Genomic DNA, 16,462 nt, shown 5'->3' with positions numbered 1-16,462 from the left:
ATATAGAAAATGAACTAGAGGGTGTAATGAGCCTAATCCCAAATTTTTGTACAAATCGATGCTGGACGAACAAATTGCGAGGTTTTGCCATTTTTTCAGCTTCATTTCCTCGACTATATATCCTAAAAAACCAAAAATATGCCCAATACCTCCGCACAAAAGTATATGATCAATGTCTCCTACCAGTATTTACATATGGAGCACAGACATGGACCTTCACAAAGACAAATATGGAAAAGATGGCTAAGACTCAAAGTGCAATGGAAAGGCAGATGCTGGGTATCAAGCTAAGTGATAAAAAGAAAAATTCATGAGTCAGAAATAAAACCAAAGTGAAAGACGTAAACAAACATGCAGCTACTCTCAAATGGAAATTTGCAGGACACAACAGCAGACAAAGAGACGGAAGATCGAATGAAGCGATAACCCACTGGAGACCTTGGGACCATAAAAGAGGAAAGGGCAGTCCACAGATGAGATGGTCGGATGACCTAAGAAGATTCGCAGGGACCAGATTGACAGGATTAACACTGAACCGAGAAGAGTGGAAAAATAAGGGGGGGGGGCTACGTTCAACTTTGGACAAATGACGGGCAATAGATAGATAGATAGATAGATAGATAGATAGATAGATAGATAGATAGATAGATAGATAGATAGATAGATAGATAGATAGATAGATAGATAGATAGATAGATAGATAGATAGATAGAAATAGTGGGTGGAGAAAGGCAGACAGACTAGCGACTGACCGAAAGGCATGGGGACGTCTAATTTCTCCACTTACCTCGACACCGTAAGGTATAAAAGGAAGGCTTAAGTAAGTAAGTAAAAAAACAAGAAAATATGGAACATATTATGTTCTGTCCCAAATGCTCTCCACCTGTAGACTGGACAATATATGGTTGGTCAGTGATGCTGTAATAGACTTGGTCTGTGGGAAAGGGATATCTGGGCGTCGCCATTTTGGCGCGCCCATTTGGGAGTCGAGCCAAGTAGACGTCAGCCGTTTCGGCTTCGGCCATTTCGGCATCGGAATTAATTGGTTACTTCTGTCAGTTCAATAATTAAAAAGTTGACTCTAGGCTTTACGTTTCTAAGGTTACTGATGTTGCCATGGTCATTTTAAAACACGCGCGTTTTAGAAAACTCGAATTTACGCACTCTACAGCGTTGTTAAAATAAACAAAAAATAGTACCACTATAAAAAATATGTTATTTGTAAATACAGTATTACACGTATTACATAATATTATGTATTTATATCTATCCTCCAAAAACTATTCAAGAAATATAAATTAAAATAAAGTATAAAGTAATGAAGTAAAGCAAGTAACTGTTCATAAAGATCAAATGAAAAGTCTTTATCGTATTTAGTAGTTAGTCTTTTGACATAATCTTTTATAATTTCATTTGGAAATGATAGACGTTTCTCAGGTTGCAATACTTCAAATATGTATTACTCAAGTCACAGAGACTTTGAAACCTTTGTTTGGTTTGAGAAATCAATATATCCAAACAGCAATTTTGTTACCAATTAATTACGACGCCAAAACGGCTGACATCCACTTGGCTCGACGCCCAAACGGCGACGCCCAAATGGTCCCGCAGAAACGGCGACACCCAGGTGTCCTAGATCCTTGGTCCGTTACTGGCCCGAGTAAGTTATGATAATAAAAACCATTTAAGTAAAACCGAAATTATACATATCCTATAAACACAGCATATTTATCATTATATTTTATTATCAAAACGTATCTAAACGTATTTCAAAACATAATGTGTCTAAAACATATGTGTGTAATAAATATAGATATGAATTGGAAATTATGTAAACAATACCAGGTCTAAGTAGAATCTTTCTATACTTAGAAGTAATAGGGAAAAATACTAGATAAATAGGAAAAATATAAAAACATAATAGGGGTTTGTCCTAGTTGGAACCATTCTCGTTGGAACTTTACCGCGCTGAGCAGATGGGACGTGAATTATAAATTGTAAAATTCCCTCATCTTCCTTAGTCTCAGCATCCGTTATGGCTTGCAAATTGTAGAAGCCTCGGAGGTGATACCAGAGAAGGTCCCCATTGTTTTCAGTCTGGTAGGATGTAGGATAACATTTTTGGATGTTGTTTTATGTGCTATTATATTGAGAACTTAGTTTTTTTTTTGCTAGAGGGCATCCGTGCCATTTCGTTCGTTGCAATCCGTGACTGCACGCCGGGGTTTGTCCTAGTTGGGTCAGAGAGAGCAGCATATGTGCCTCCTGATGAGAGACTAATAAGTTTCGAAACCGGTAGAGGTGCTTGCTGCACTCTCTGATTGAACTGGAATAATCATGCGGCTGTAGTTTCGTGTAGCAACGAAATTGAAAATGGGTATTCATTTTTGATAAAAACATAACTTTCCGTATTTCAACAGATTTGCTTGAATTATAATGTCTTTCCATAAAAACGGCGTCTAACTCTAGAACTTTCAGGATGAAATGTATGCCAGTCTGATAGTATGTTGTATTAACAAACAAAGATCTTTTTATAAAGTTGTTCTTAAGGTGTGTCTCCAGTCTCCACCAAAGCAACATATTTCAACATTTGTGTTTTACAACGTTGAAAGAGGTTGAATTAAGTTTCACATTTTTGTAAAAAATTGTCTTCACCCAAGCAACTTTGTTGTACCAACATTGGAGTTTGTTGCACGTATTTGCGACTAGAACTAGATGCATCATCCATCATGTATCCACTGAAGCAACAGTTGTTTATTATGTGCGACGAAAAAGACATTGATTCTCTGCATTTATAATTTTTGTCAGTTTCATTCCAAAGACATATATTGTTTATAAATATAATACTCAGGATGTGCACAGTTTTCACTGTATTCCTTCACTCAACCGGTCTCTCAAGCTCTTTCTTTCTTGCCAGTCCCCTTTCTGTATATTTCTTCTCTCCATTGCTTCGTCCACTTCATCTCCGAAGGGTCTTCGGGTTCTGCCTCTCTTCCTTTTTCCTATCCAACTCCACTCTGTTATTCGGTTTATCCAACGATTTTGGTCTGCTCTTCTGACAGGTCTTATTGTTTAATAAAAAACAAAATTAGCTGTACGTCTTCACATAATTTTCATCAGCTACCCCTCATATAACCTTTGGAACCTTTAAATACCTGTATAAGATCTTTTCCGTAGACGGAAAATTTACTGAAACCATAAACCATTTCACCGAAACATCGTTTACCGAAAGCACAATTCACCGAAATAAAAATTTACCAAAATTATATGAATCAATTAGTATAAAATTATTTATTTTAAAATATTATTATCAGGAATAACAGAATAATTAGAAAGTCCGTTAGCGTTACCCAGAAGGTTAATAATAATAATCATAATTTCTTTAGAAAAGGGATTGAACTGCTAACGGGCTTTCTAAATGATAATTATAGATTTTGGTCTATATAATATTGTGTCATTTGTTTCCTGTTATTATTTGTAATAATGAAATTTTTGAAATAAATTATATTTTATATGTTTTTTAGTTATTAAATAGTTATTTATTATATAAATGTTAAAAGTACACGTTTAAGGCACGCATGTGAAAGTTTGCAGAATGAGCGGTGGCGAGTTCTGCAATTCACATGAGTGCCTTAAATATGTACTTTTTAACACGCATATCATACAATACTTTTTCTACAAACGTAATTACAGGATATTATCTACAAAAACTTTTACTTGAACGTGACTGACATTCCATTTTTATATTTTTTTGACATTACATCAAAATTGTCTATACGGTCAATACGAACTGCAGTGCCTTAAAAATATTTTAAAGCACTAGTGCCTTAAAGTAGCATTTTTAACGCACGTATGGAGTGCTAAAAATTGCATTTTTAACACGGTTGTAGAAAAACTAATTTATTTATGTAATTTCGGTAAATTTCTATTTCGGTGAATTGTGCTTTCGGTAAACTGTGTTTCGGTGAAATGTTTTCGGTAAATTGTTTTCGGTGAATTTTCCTAATTTCGAATTTTTCAGCTTCCTTTTCTTGACTGGGTTAGACCAGCCGGTTTACTGTTAAAAACTAAAAAATTAATTATTTGAGGTAAAAATCTTGCTATATCACGTATACTACCTACTATCATACAGTGCGGTGGAATAAGTGTTGCCCCCCCCCCTGTTAACTTGTTTATTTTAAGAATATAAGCAAAACGCTCGGACAGGTCGATTTTTAAACTAACTATAGTATATTATAGCATCAACGTTTCGAACTTTACGCGATTCCTCTTCAGGTGACAGGTATAACTTTGATTTTTTAAAATGGTAAGGTACATCATGTGACACCTCATTTAACAGCTTTTGAAATACTGATTTCAAAAATGACTTTTAATCCTTTTTGAGATCGTACGTGCAAAATTCCGGGCGAACTCTTTTTAAACGCATCTATTTTTTTCTGAGGAAACTAATAATTATTTTTGAAAAATTTAAACGCAGAATGAAAGATTAGATTCTTACCGAGGGCTGACAGTCCCTTAGAATAAACAAAAAGTTTCTTTTGAATGACATATTTGAAATTTAAAATCACACTAAATTTTCTCTTTTTTTCACCACTGTGACTTATTAAAATAAACATTATAGGAGTTCTCAGGGACTTTGGACCATCGAGAATACTGTAATATTTCATTCTGCGTTTAAATTTTTCAAAAATATTCCTTAGTTTTTTAAGGATTCGAAAAAAATGATTGCATTTAGAAAGAATTCGACCGAAATTTTGCGCCTACGCTCTCAAACAGGATTACAGTATTATACATTTTTGAAATCAGTATTTTAAGAGCTTTTAAATGAGGTGTCACATGATGTACTTTCCCATTTAAAAAATTCAAAATTATGGCTGTCACCTGAAGAGGGATCGCGTAAAGTTCGAAATGTTGATGCTATAATATACTATGGTTAGTTTAAAAATCGACCTGTCCGAACGTTTTGCTTATATTCTTAAAATAAACAAGTTAACAGGGGGGGGGGCAACACTTATTCCACCGCACTGTATATAAACGATCTCTCTCTCCTGTCGTTTCCCCATTACTGAGGATCGTGATTTCTTCCAATGTTCCTAACAATGTTTCTCCATTGGTCTCTATCTTCAGCTGCTCTAAGAGCTTCGCAGAATGAGTTTCCAGCTGAATGCTTTATTTGATCAGACCATCTAGTTGGTGATCGTCCTCTTGATCTTCTCCCCGGAACGTTTCCAGAAACAATTAATCTCTCCAAACTGTCGTCACCTCTGCGAACCACGTGACCAAAGAATTGCAGAATTCGTTGCAGACGTATTGTGGACAGCCTTTTTTTAATATTGAGTTGGTTTAGAATGGAAACGTTTGTCCTATGAGCTCTCCAAGGTATGCGCAGCATTCTTCTCCAGCACCACATCTCAAAGGCATCAATTTTTTGGCGCTCGCATGCGCGAAGAGTCCAAGTCTTTGCTCCGTATAGAAATATTGAGAATACAAGGGCATTCACCAGTCTCATCTTGATATTTTGAGAGAGAGATCTGTCTTTCCAAAGTTTAGTTAGGCGACTCATCGCATTTTTTGCCATACCAATACGTCTCCGAACTTCTGCTTCACAGTTACCATCGTTAGTTATACTAGACCCGAGATAGACAAAGGTGTTTACTATCTGGTATTCCTGTAATATGTTAGTCAGTTGAATAGTGTCAAATCTGTCGACCACCATTATTTTTGTCTTAGCTTTATTGATTTTCAGACCAACTTTATTGCTTTCGTACTCAACTCTTCGCAGAAGATCAAACATTTCTTGCTCATTTGCTGCTATAAGTGTAGTGTCATCAGCAAATCTTAAATTGAAGATTTTTCTACCAGCTACTGTTACTCCACCGGCCCATCCTTCTAAAACCATCCTCATGACATGTTCACCATAAATGTTAAATAAGTCAGGTGACAACACGCATCCTTGTCTAACACCTCTCTCGGTCTTGAATTGGTTTGAGAACTTCTGATCTAGTCGTACTGTCGCTATATTAGACTGGTACAGATTTTTAATAAGTGTCACCAGGTGCGCCCATTTCTATTAAAATTGACCACAGATTTATCCAGCTTACACAATCAAATGCCTTTTGGTAGTCAACGAAGCATATAATCATAGGTACTTGAAATTCATTAGACTTTTCAATGAGTTGTCTCAGGTTCAGGATTTGTTCCCTTGTACCTTTACCCTTTACAAACCCCGCTTGTTCCTGAGGTATTTGGTAATGTAGATAGGTTTTTAATCTGTTTTTGATGATATGCAACAAGATTTTACTAGCATGTGTTATTAGTGACAGTGTGCGGTAGTTTTCACATCTGGTAGTAGTTCCTTTTTTGTATAGTGGGATATAAATTGAGGTACACCAATCAGATGGCCATTTTCCTGAATTCCAAACAGCGACACAGATAGAATGGATGATATGTAATGCTTTGTCACCTAGTAACTAGTATATAAACGATCATAAACATTTAAATACTCATTTCAATACATGCTGTTTATTTTGTCGCATAGGTACTGTATTATAAACTAGTTGAAACCCTAAAAATTTTTATATGGGCGCCCATGCTGACATATTTATACCTTCAATGTTCAAAAATATATTTTTATGTAATAAACAAAATCGTGTGTATGAAATTATTAAAAATTTAAATTTTGAAATACCTAGACATAATTTTTCTTATCTATGGGTTTAATTGTTTTTAGTACCAATAAAAACATCAATAATATACTTAGTTTTACAGATCATAAATAATAATCCATGGCTCAAATTTGAGACAATAATAATGAATGGTGAACATTTTTAATAAATTTGATAATTTAGTAAGTACAAAAACAAGCGTTTTGAAACGGCATTAAAAAACTGCTACGAAGCTACTTATATTGTTTTTGTAGTGTTTATTTCTTTATTAAATATCGTTTTTGTTTTGGTACAAATGAAATACACACAACCAAACTATATGGAATCACGATGTATTTCAGACCAATATTTATTTCTTTTGAAAAAACTTGATATTGTTGCGAAGAATAAATGTTTTTATTGAAAATAAACAAATCGATAAGACAATCAAATAGTGCAGTTCGGTATGGTATATATTATTTGCAAATTGAATGAAAATAAATAAACTAACTTTTGCGTCCAAAAACGAAAATATGCCTTATGTGGGGTTATCGGACTTACAACGGGAAAAGATTATTGGTCGTCTTGTGAAGCAAGGGATGTTCTCAGAGGGACATAACTGTAGAGCTAGGCGTTACACAGGGCTTTCTGTCCAAAACTATGCTAAGTAACATGAATGAGTAAAGCTCAAAATTAAAGCAAGAAAAAGTCGCCAAGAAGTAACAAGGGTTTTACGGCTCACCACAATCGTTTTATTGTCCAATCAGCTAGAAGAGCCCAACCATTCCTCACCTGCAGCTCCAAAGGCAGCTTTTGGAAGCTACAGGTGTAACTCTTTCAGTTGAAACAAAAAGAAGAAGAGATCGTGTAAAGAAGTATACAGCAGGAGACAGTTATGATTTTCCGAGTCATCCAGGCGGCACAAGATTGATCGCCTAAGTTGGTGTCTTCACCATCAAAAGTGGAACATTGTGAATTGGCAAAATGTGCTATTTTCAGAAAAGCCAGGATTTGTGTAAAATCAGATGACCGACGAATATACTGTCGAAAAACGTCATATCTGTTCACATATACAGGGAGAAGTGTAATGCTCTGGAGAGGAGGCATTGTGATCCATAAAAAAATTCCTTTAATTTTCATTCAATCAACTTTAACAGCTCGCAGGTATGTTGATAACCTGTAGTTAGGCTCTGGAGAGGTGCAACAGGAGAAACTTTAAGTTTCATGCATATGCATGATAATGCACCTCCACATACCATTAGAGTGACTACAGACTTCATTGAAGCAGAAGATATCCCTTGTTTGGAGTGTTCTGCTTGCTTATAGTCCAGAGAAATAAGGTTTTTGTCGGGACACTTGAGCAGCCAGGTTGCAAATAGATTTTTTGGGTACTATATACCTAATACATTATAAATACAAAAATGCCCGTCACTGTTCGGACGAGTAACTTAGTTATTAACAAAGAAGGGTCAAAAATGGTAGTTTTTTCGTTTAAATCGCTACAGGTAAAAATAGGGTAATTAAATATATCTTATTTATAATATTCTTTTTTTGTAGATGATCCAAGGCTTAAAATGGCACTTTTTGAATTTTGGTCCGATCCTTTTTTGTTTCGGAAAGTGCAAATAAGACTAAAATTTCAAAAATTAAAAATGTGCTATAACTTTTGCGAAAATTGCCTTAAGACTTTCATATTGCACGAAAAGTTGAGTCAAACATTCCACATAATGCACAAAAAATTTTAAGACGATTCGTCAATTAGTTTAAATTTTATTCAATTTGTTTATCGCAAAGAGCCTTATTTTCGCAATGTTATTGTTCAGAAAATAATAATGACATAGCAATTCTGTGGAAACCACATGCAAGAATAATAGTTATATTTTTAAAGTATTGAAAAAATCATTAAAAAGTCGTTTTTATCACTCCGAAAAAAGTTTAGTAAAATAGAGTCATTTTTGGCTTCTAAACAATTTGAATAACTTTGTTAATATTGACTATAGAGTAAATCTACTTTAGGATTTCAAAAGCTGGTATTTTTATATGAATTTTCAGATCAAAAACTTTTTGCCTAGGTTAATTATGTTCAAAGTTAGCCACTTTTATTATTTAATTCGCAGTTACTTCTATATACATCAAATTTTCCTGTAACAGTGTTAGTTACCATACTACTCCGAAACGGCTTGGCCGATTTTTATAAAATTTTACACGTTTATCCTGTAGGACGTTGAAGAGGTTTTAATCTATTTTTTATACGATAAAATAAAAATACTGACAGTTCCAAATATTGTTGATATAATAATTTCATTGTGACCGAAGGCAACCTTATACACATTCTTGCACTGTGTGTGACCTAAATTTGGCAAATACTTTGATACATTTTATTACATTTTACAAAATTTTGGAATGTGTAACTCGCAGAACAATTTTAACAATTGTTTTCAATAAAGCTTTCAATCCCCTACAAATAGTTTCTCGTGTCTTTTGATGTAGAATAATTAGGGAAGCAGGAATTCAACAATTTAGAATTTTACATTGAGTTTTCCAATTCACCACCCTGTATAAGACTACGAGTATATACAAATTTAAAAAATTATGATCAAAATCCATCAACAAGTTCCAGCGATATTAATCGCAGTATATGTTTGCAGAATCAGTTTCATTTTTTGAGTGCTCGTATTTTAGTAATTCCCCTCCCCCGGCCACGAATTAATTCCGTTCGGACGCCATTTTTAAAGCTTTATTAACCACTCTGTTGAGGTTCAAAGTTTACTCAAACTTTTACACATAACCTATATATCTTCAACTTCAAAATGGCTCTAGTTAGATTGCTTAATTGTTATAAACAAAATAGCCGTCAATTAAATAAAAAAAGTGGCTAACTTTTACCGTAATTAACCTAGGCGAGTAAGTTCTACTTTAAAATTTGTATCAAAATACCAGTTTTTCAAATTCCATTGTAGTTTTAGCCTACAGTCAATATTAACAAAGTTATTCAAATTGTTTATAAGCCAAAAATGACTCTATTTTGGTAAAATGTTTTCTGGGTGATAAAAATGACTTTTTATAATGATTTTTTAAATGCGTTGAAAATATTACTATTCTTCTTTCATGTTGTTTTCACAGAATTGCTGTATCATTATTATTTTCTGAACAATAACATTGCGAAAAAAAGCTCTTTGGGATAAACAAATTGAATAAAATTTAAACTAATTGACGCATCATCTTAAAAATTTTTGTGCATTGTATGGACTGTTTTACTCAACTTTTCATGCAATATGAAAGTCCTAAATTCATTTTCGCAAAAGTTATAGCAAATTTTTTATTTTCGAAATTTTAGTTTTATTTTGCAATATCCGAAGCAACAAATAATCGGACCAAAATTCAAAAAACGCTATTTTAAACCTTGGCTCATCTACTAAAAGAAAAATATTATAAATAAGACATTTAATTACCCTATTTTTACCTGTAGCGATTTAAACGAAAAAACTCTCATTTTTGACCCTTATTTGTTAATAACTAAATTTCTCGTCCAAACTGTGACGGGCATTTTTGTATTTATAATGTATTAGGTATATAGTACCCAAAAAACTCATTTGCAACCTGGCTGCTCAACTGTCCCGAACATGGTATATTTTTGCCTTATTTCCCTGGTGTATTACCCGACCTTAACATTATAGAGTATTTGAGGGATATGCCTAAAAGAAGAATTAAGGACGATTCATATTTATCAGTTCAGACACGTAGCGTTTCGTCTCCGAAAAATATTGTTTTTATGGTTTGGAATATGAACAATTCATACTGTCCGGAGCGTATAGTATATACAGGGTGCGCCAAACCTCTGGTCTTCTTTGATTACGGCTAAACTATGAGATATACAAAAAAATGTTTATAACAAAACTAATGTGTATCAAAGAGGTCTATAATTTAAAATTATTTTCAATTATACAGGGTGAGTCAGAACGACGGTATGAACCAAAGTTGTATTTTTTTAAATGGAACACCCTGTATATTAAATCATTTTTGAATATATTATTTAAAAATATGAAAAATTTGTATAAGGTCTTATAGGCCTAAAGTTAATAATTTTCGAAATATTTACATTTTTATTGAGAAAAATGGTAATATTTATAGGGTTGTGGATTATGTTTCCAAGGAAATAAAAATTTAGGTGATAGGTCAAAGTTTTTAAAATATAGTGTTATTTTTAAATAATTTAATATTTTTTACTTTTAGCCATAAAATATACAGTGTGATCACTATTTGCAAATACAAAATTTTCTCATTTTTTTTAAATGGGACACCCTGTATATTAGTTTTGCGTTTTGTAGTAAATATTACAACCTTTCTTTTGGTATAAGGTTGTATGTACCTAACTTGCTTCGTTTTGTAGATATTTTAAAAAAAAAAACTATAGATTTTACGTGTTTGCGGATTTTTTATTTAAAAATTTTTTTGCAAAAAAAATAATTATAATCTGGTTTTAGAAACATACACTAAAATATAAAATATGAAAATAAAAACGTAATTAAAGATTAAAATAAATCGTATGCTAGTACAATTCAATTGAATTTAATAACTTTAAATTATTTTACAAAAATATTTTACCATATTAATGAATGCATAAATTAGTTACTAAATTAAATAAACAACCAAATTTTAAATCAACCGTAGTAATTTTTCTACTACAGCAACTTTCCTGTACTAAATTAATTGTTAGTTAAATTGTATTTAGTTAAACTTTTAATTTACCTTTTAAATTTACTTACATACATCTTGAGAATATAAAAATTATTATAAAGTATGCTTTGAAACAAATGAATGTTAAATGTATCATCCAAATTATTTATTAATATAAATAGTATTTACTGGTGTCACAAAAACTGGTAATACTTTTGTAGTTGAAATTTTTGTAAAAATTTTTTATATTTTAAATTTTAATTTTTTAACCGAAAATTTTTTGGATATGACATTTGTTTTGGGCGAAACCATTAAAAATTATTACCAGCTTTTGTGACACGAGTAGGTACATAGATACTATTTACTTCTTAATATACTTCCATAACGTTAATTTGTTTCAAAGCATACTTTATACGTTCTCAAGATGTAGGTAAATTAAAAAGTTATTAACTGATCTTACTCGTAAATACAATATAACTAACAATTAATTTGGTACAGGAAAGTTGCTGCGGTAGAAGAATTACTACGATTGATTTAAAATTTGGTTGTTTATTTAATTTAGTAACTAATTTATGTATTCATTAATAAGGTAAAATATTTTTTGTAAAATAATTTAAACTTATTAAATTCAATTGAATTGTACTAGCATACGATTTATTTTAATCTTTAATTACGTTTTTATTTTCATATTTTATATTTTAGTGTATGTTTCTAAAACCAGATTATAATTATTTTTTTTTGAAAAAAAATTTTTAAATAAAAAATCCGCAAAAACGTAAAATCTATAGTTTTTTTTAAATATCTACAAAACGAAACATGCTAGGTACATACAACCTCATACCAAAAAAAAGGTTGTAATATTTACTGCCAAACGCAAAACTAATATATAGGGTGTCCCATTTAAAAAAAATGAGAAAATTTTGTATTTGCAAATAGTGATCACACTGTATATTTTATGGCTAAAAGTAAAAAATATTAAATTATTTAAAAATAACACTATATTTTAAAAACTTTGACCTATCACCTAAATTTTTATTTCCTTGGAAACATAATCCACAACCCTATAAATATTACCATTTTTCTCAATAAAAATGTAAATATTTTGAAAATTATTAACTTTGGGCCTATAAGACCTTATACAAATTTTTCATATTTTTAAATAATATATTCAAAAATGATTTAATATACAGGGTGTTCCATTTAAAAAAATACAACTTTGGTTCATACCGTCGTTCTGACTCACCCTGTATAATTGAAAATAATTTTAAATTATAGACCTCTTTGATACACATTAGTTTTGTTATAAACATTTTTTTGTATATGTCATAGTTTAGCCGTAATCAAAGAAGACCAGAGGTTTGGCGCACCCTGTATAGTAACAGACAACTCTTTGTGAAATCAGGTTTTCATATTTTTCGGAAACGAAACGCTACGTGCCCGAACACATAATATGATTCTTCCTTTAGAGCTCACCGGGATAATCTACAAAGCACCGCATGGCTAGTACAAGCTGCTCTTGAAGAATGGAGCAACCTACAACAAAAAATGTTGACAATTTGATTAGGAGCGTGCCTGCGCAAATTGAAGCTTGCATGAGGACTAGAGGTGAGGACCAAAAAAAATATAAATAAATAAATCAATTTAAACATTATTCGTTTTACATTGAAATTTTTTATGCTATTGACTTTAAAACAACTAGTTTGAATTTCTTTATTTTTAAACACTGTATTGTTTTATTTAATTCCTATGTACCTATTTGTGATTAAATTGCTTTAAAATAAAAATATTGTTTGACTTCGTCTGTTCGTTTTTTTTTAATTCGCACGAAATAATAAGAATTATCAGATGATTCCATATAAATTTGGTTGTGTGTAGGTATGTACTTCTTGACTACAACGAAGAATTAAATCACCTATTGGATACTTACTTTTGTTTCTTTTAACATTATTAGTTGAGGATTTCTGGTTGGCTTCTTCAGTCTTAGCTGGCAGCAAATTCCCAGGTTTGACCAACAAAGGTATAGAGACCTCTGTTGTGGTATCATTTTCAGGCCGGACTGGCATTTTAAATTTAAAATCGAAATCTAAACACTCGCTACACCTTAACAACAACGTAAAGAACACTCACAGCGACACATCACTTAACACACGTGGTAGTCGACTGCTAACTAACAGCTGATGAGTAGTTTTTCTTTCACAATGTTATTATCATTGTGTGTCGGCTGGGGAGTGGGTTGCGTAGTGGAAAAGTGCTTTATATCGGTAAAATAATACACTTATTCAAAATATGCCTCGATATAGTAAACCACTTTCTCGGAATGTTATATAAAACGGAATAATCGTTCGCGAGTACGCGCCATTGAAGGCCACAATAAACAATTGTTTTATTTTATTTACTATTGTGTTAACTCCCCGAGTGCATAAACTGACCTGATCTTACTGTCACACAATTTCACTCACATAAAAATTGTTTATCTGCGTCCGTACACAACACAACATTTGGAAACTTATCTTCAGTCCGTTGACACTGTAATCCTTTCAAATAATATCGCTAGTAGGTCTGTGGAAGCGACTTTGACCTGATGTTAGGGGGAAACTGGAACTGGAGTGGAGGAAACAATGCCGATGACTTAACCGTATAACGCCCCTATCACCACAATTAATGTTTAATGAAGACATTCCCTTCTCATAAGAGTAGCCTACACTAGTACAGCGCCTTCACCAAAATATTACAGAATTTAAGAAATCGATATTTCAATTAGAGAGTGAAAATTAGAAATGAACAAGTACCTATATTATATATTTTCAAAAACTCTATTATCACCCAGTAGTGTAGGGCGGCAATACATTATAATACAATACAAAAACAACTCAATATTAATACCAACTTAAACTTAACTAATATCTATTCTGCTATATACCTACTTTTTTACATTATGTACAAATTTGACCCATTGCTTCTTATTTCTGGTCAGCGCATAGACGTAACCAGGGGGGTTTGGGACTATACCACCGCCCCCCCATTTGGATGTACTTTGAGCTCTATACGCTTAACACCATTACTATTCCATACCCCCCAGAGACCATCAAGTAGTTGTAACCCCCCCCCCTTAGGATCATGCTGGTTACACCTCTGGGTCAGCGTACTTGTTTCTATCCATGATGTTCCCCTTTTTTCGAATATTTTTCCCAGGGTTTTTTACTGGTTTTGTATAATCTATTCTCTGAAGATGACCCCACCAAGTTGCCTTCTTTCTATATATTCTTAGGATAACTATATTTCCAAATCTCCTCTTATTTAAGTGTTCCGTAGTCTATGTCTTTTAGTGGGATCTACACTACTGTCATTAGGCCTATGCCAACTTACGGAGCTATTGCTTGGGTACCAAAAGTGCTACAGGCAACAGCGATCAACAAACGAAACCATATATTCAACGGATGGCTTGCCTAAATATAACAGGTGCCATGAACACAACACCAACTGATGCAATGGAGTTGCTCATTGGCATCACCCCTTTAAACATAATATTATGTATGTCAAAGTGGTGGCGCCAGGCCCGCCGAGAGGGGGCACAGCATGTACATTTTACCGGGGCCCGGCGTCGACCAGACCAAAGACGTAATTTTTCCCGTTTTTTTGCTCCCCACTTTATGTGCATAATGCATTTTGTTAATACTCAGCTATATTTGGCGGTACGGCGGGAAAAGAAGTATAAGTACAAAAACATTGTTTTGAGTTATTAAAGGTTTTGTATAATTTACTTGCATTTTTTAAATACATAACCACAAAAAAATCTGGTTATTCCATAGAAGTAGACACAATGTGTTTTTTTAATTGTCGTAAAGTAAACATTCTATTATTAATATTTAAAAAAAAAGGATACTTATACTATTTGACACATGTATTTGGAGAAAAAAATACACTTATACTACTGTTCACTATTTCCAGTGGTAAAAAACTTAAACATAATAACAGAATATTGACAAATTAAAATAATACGAATAATAATTTTTGGAAAACAAGCAAGTAGGTAATAGTTGAAATAATGTTATTCACTCTGTATCGCTATCGCCCTCTATTGTGTCGGGTATTGTATTCTTGGATGGTAAATTCCTATAGAAATCGTGGAAATTTTTATCAACGTAGGGTAAAAGGTCAATAAGATTTTTTTTCTTTTCGTGACTAATTGGGTTTTCAGACTTGTATGAAAATGGTAAAGTTATATTTTGCGGTAAATTATTACGCAGATATCTAATTTTTTGGAAAGGTGCGCTTTCGTCTAAAGTAGTTTTATATTCTACTATTCCAATATCTTGGGAGTAGCGTAACCATTTTATATCTTTCCAAACAACTTTCTGGCCAGTTTCGTTGACTTTTTTTGGGAAAAGTACTGCTTGAAAAGACCTGAAAACTCATAAAAAATTTTGCGATCCATTTCTTTTACAATGAGCGGTTTTTTGTTACCGCAAGTCCGGACCAACTGAAACCAGTCTCTTGGATGGTCAATGGAGATTGGATATATTTTTTAGATTTTTCTATAATAGAGTGATCGGAGTCACACTCCATGTGAGTGTGACCAGGAACCAGAAACTTATAGTTTATGTAAGATATTCCTGGATTTTCTTTCATCACAATAAAAAACATTACTACACGATACGAGTTTTTATTCTGTCACGATTGTAAATACATGATGCTATTTGATTAGCACCACGACCTGCTATTACTTCGTGCCACATGTAACAGAAACACTGCTTATCATCACATCTTCTCATGGTGAAATTGAAAGTCAACAATTGCCGCTTGTAGAATGCTACGGATGTTTTTATATCGGGTGTAGGCAAGCACTGCTGGAGATCGAAAGTGTAAACTAATGTACATGGATCCGTTGCAGATTTTTCTTTATCTCTTCTTTTTGCTTCATAGGCTGCTTCTGCTTCTGTTTGATGAACCTTTAGTTCATCTCGCAACCTCTGTTTATCTTGTTCACTTGAATTTTTTATGACCATGGCGAACTTATCACACGTTGCACAGGTATCCTTATTTGGTTTTTTAATTTTTATACCAAGACTTCGAAATTCATTTTCATATATTTTTTGTGACACACTTCTTCTTTCTTTTGGTAACCACATCTTATATTCTTC

At 32.8% G+C, this 16,462-nt stretch overlaps 1 protein-coding gene across 2 annotated transcripts in view; it reads right to left on the bottom strand.

The window, feature by feature from the left end:
* LOC126893302 (monocarboxylate transporter 13) overlaps window positions 1-13,952 on the bottom strand; it is a 265,737-nt gene extending 251,785 nt beyond the window's left edge. Inside the window, exon 1 of one of the 2 annotated variants that reach the window (XM_050663332.1) lies at window positions 13,249-13,952. In XM_050663332.1, coding sequence (XP_050519289.1) covers window positions 13,249-13,384 — 136 coding nt within the window. In that variant the 5' untranslated portion in view covers window positions 13,385-13,952. The remainder of the gene's footprint in view (window positions 1-13,248) is intronic. The other variant, XM_050663331.1, reaches the window with a different exon arrangement.
* Window positions 13,953-16,462: the final 2,510 nt, after the last annotated feature.

Source organism: Diabrotica virgifera, chromosome 10 (assembly GCF_917563875.1).
Source record: "Diabrotica virgifera virgifera chromosome 10, PGI_DIABVI_V3a".
Classification (NCBI taxonomy): Eukaryota; Metazoa; Arthropoda; class Insecta; order Coleoptera; family Chrysomelidae; genus Diabrotica; species Diabrotica virgifera.
This window is presented reverse-complemented; position numbering and strand designations above follow the sequence as displayed.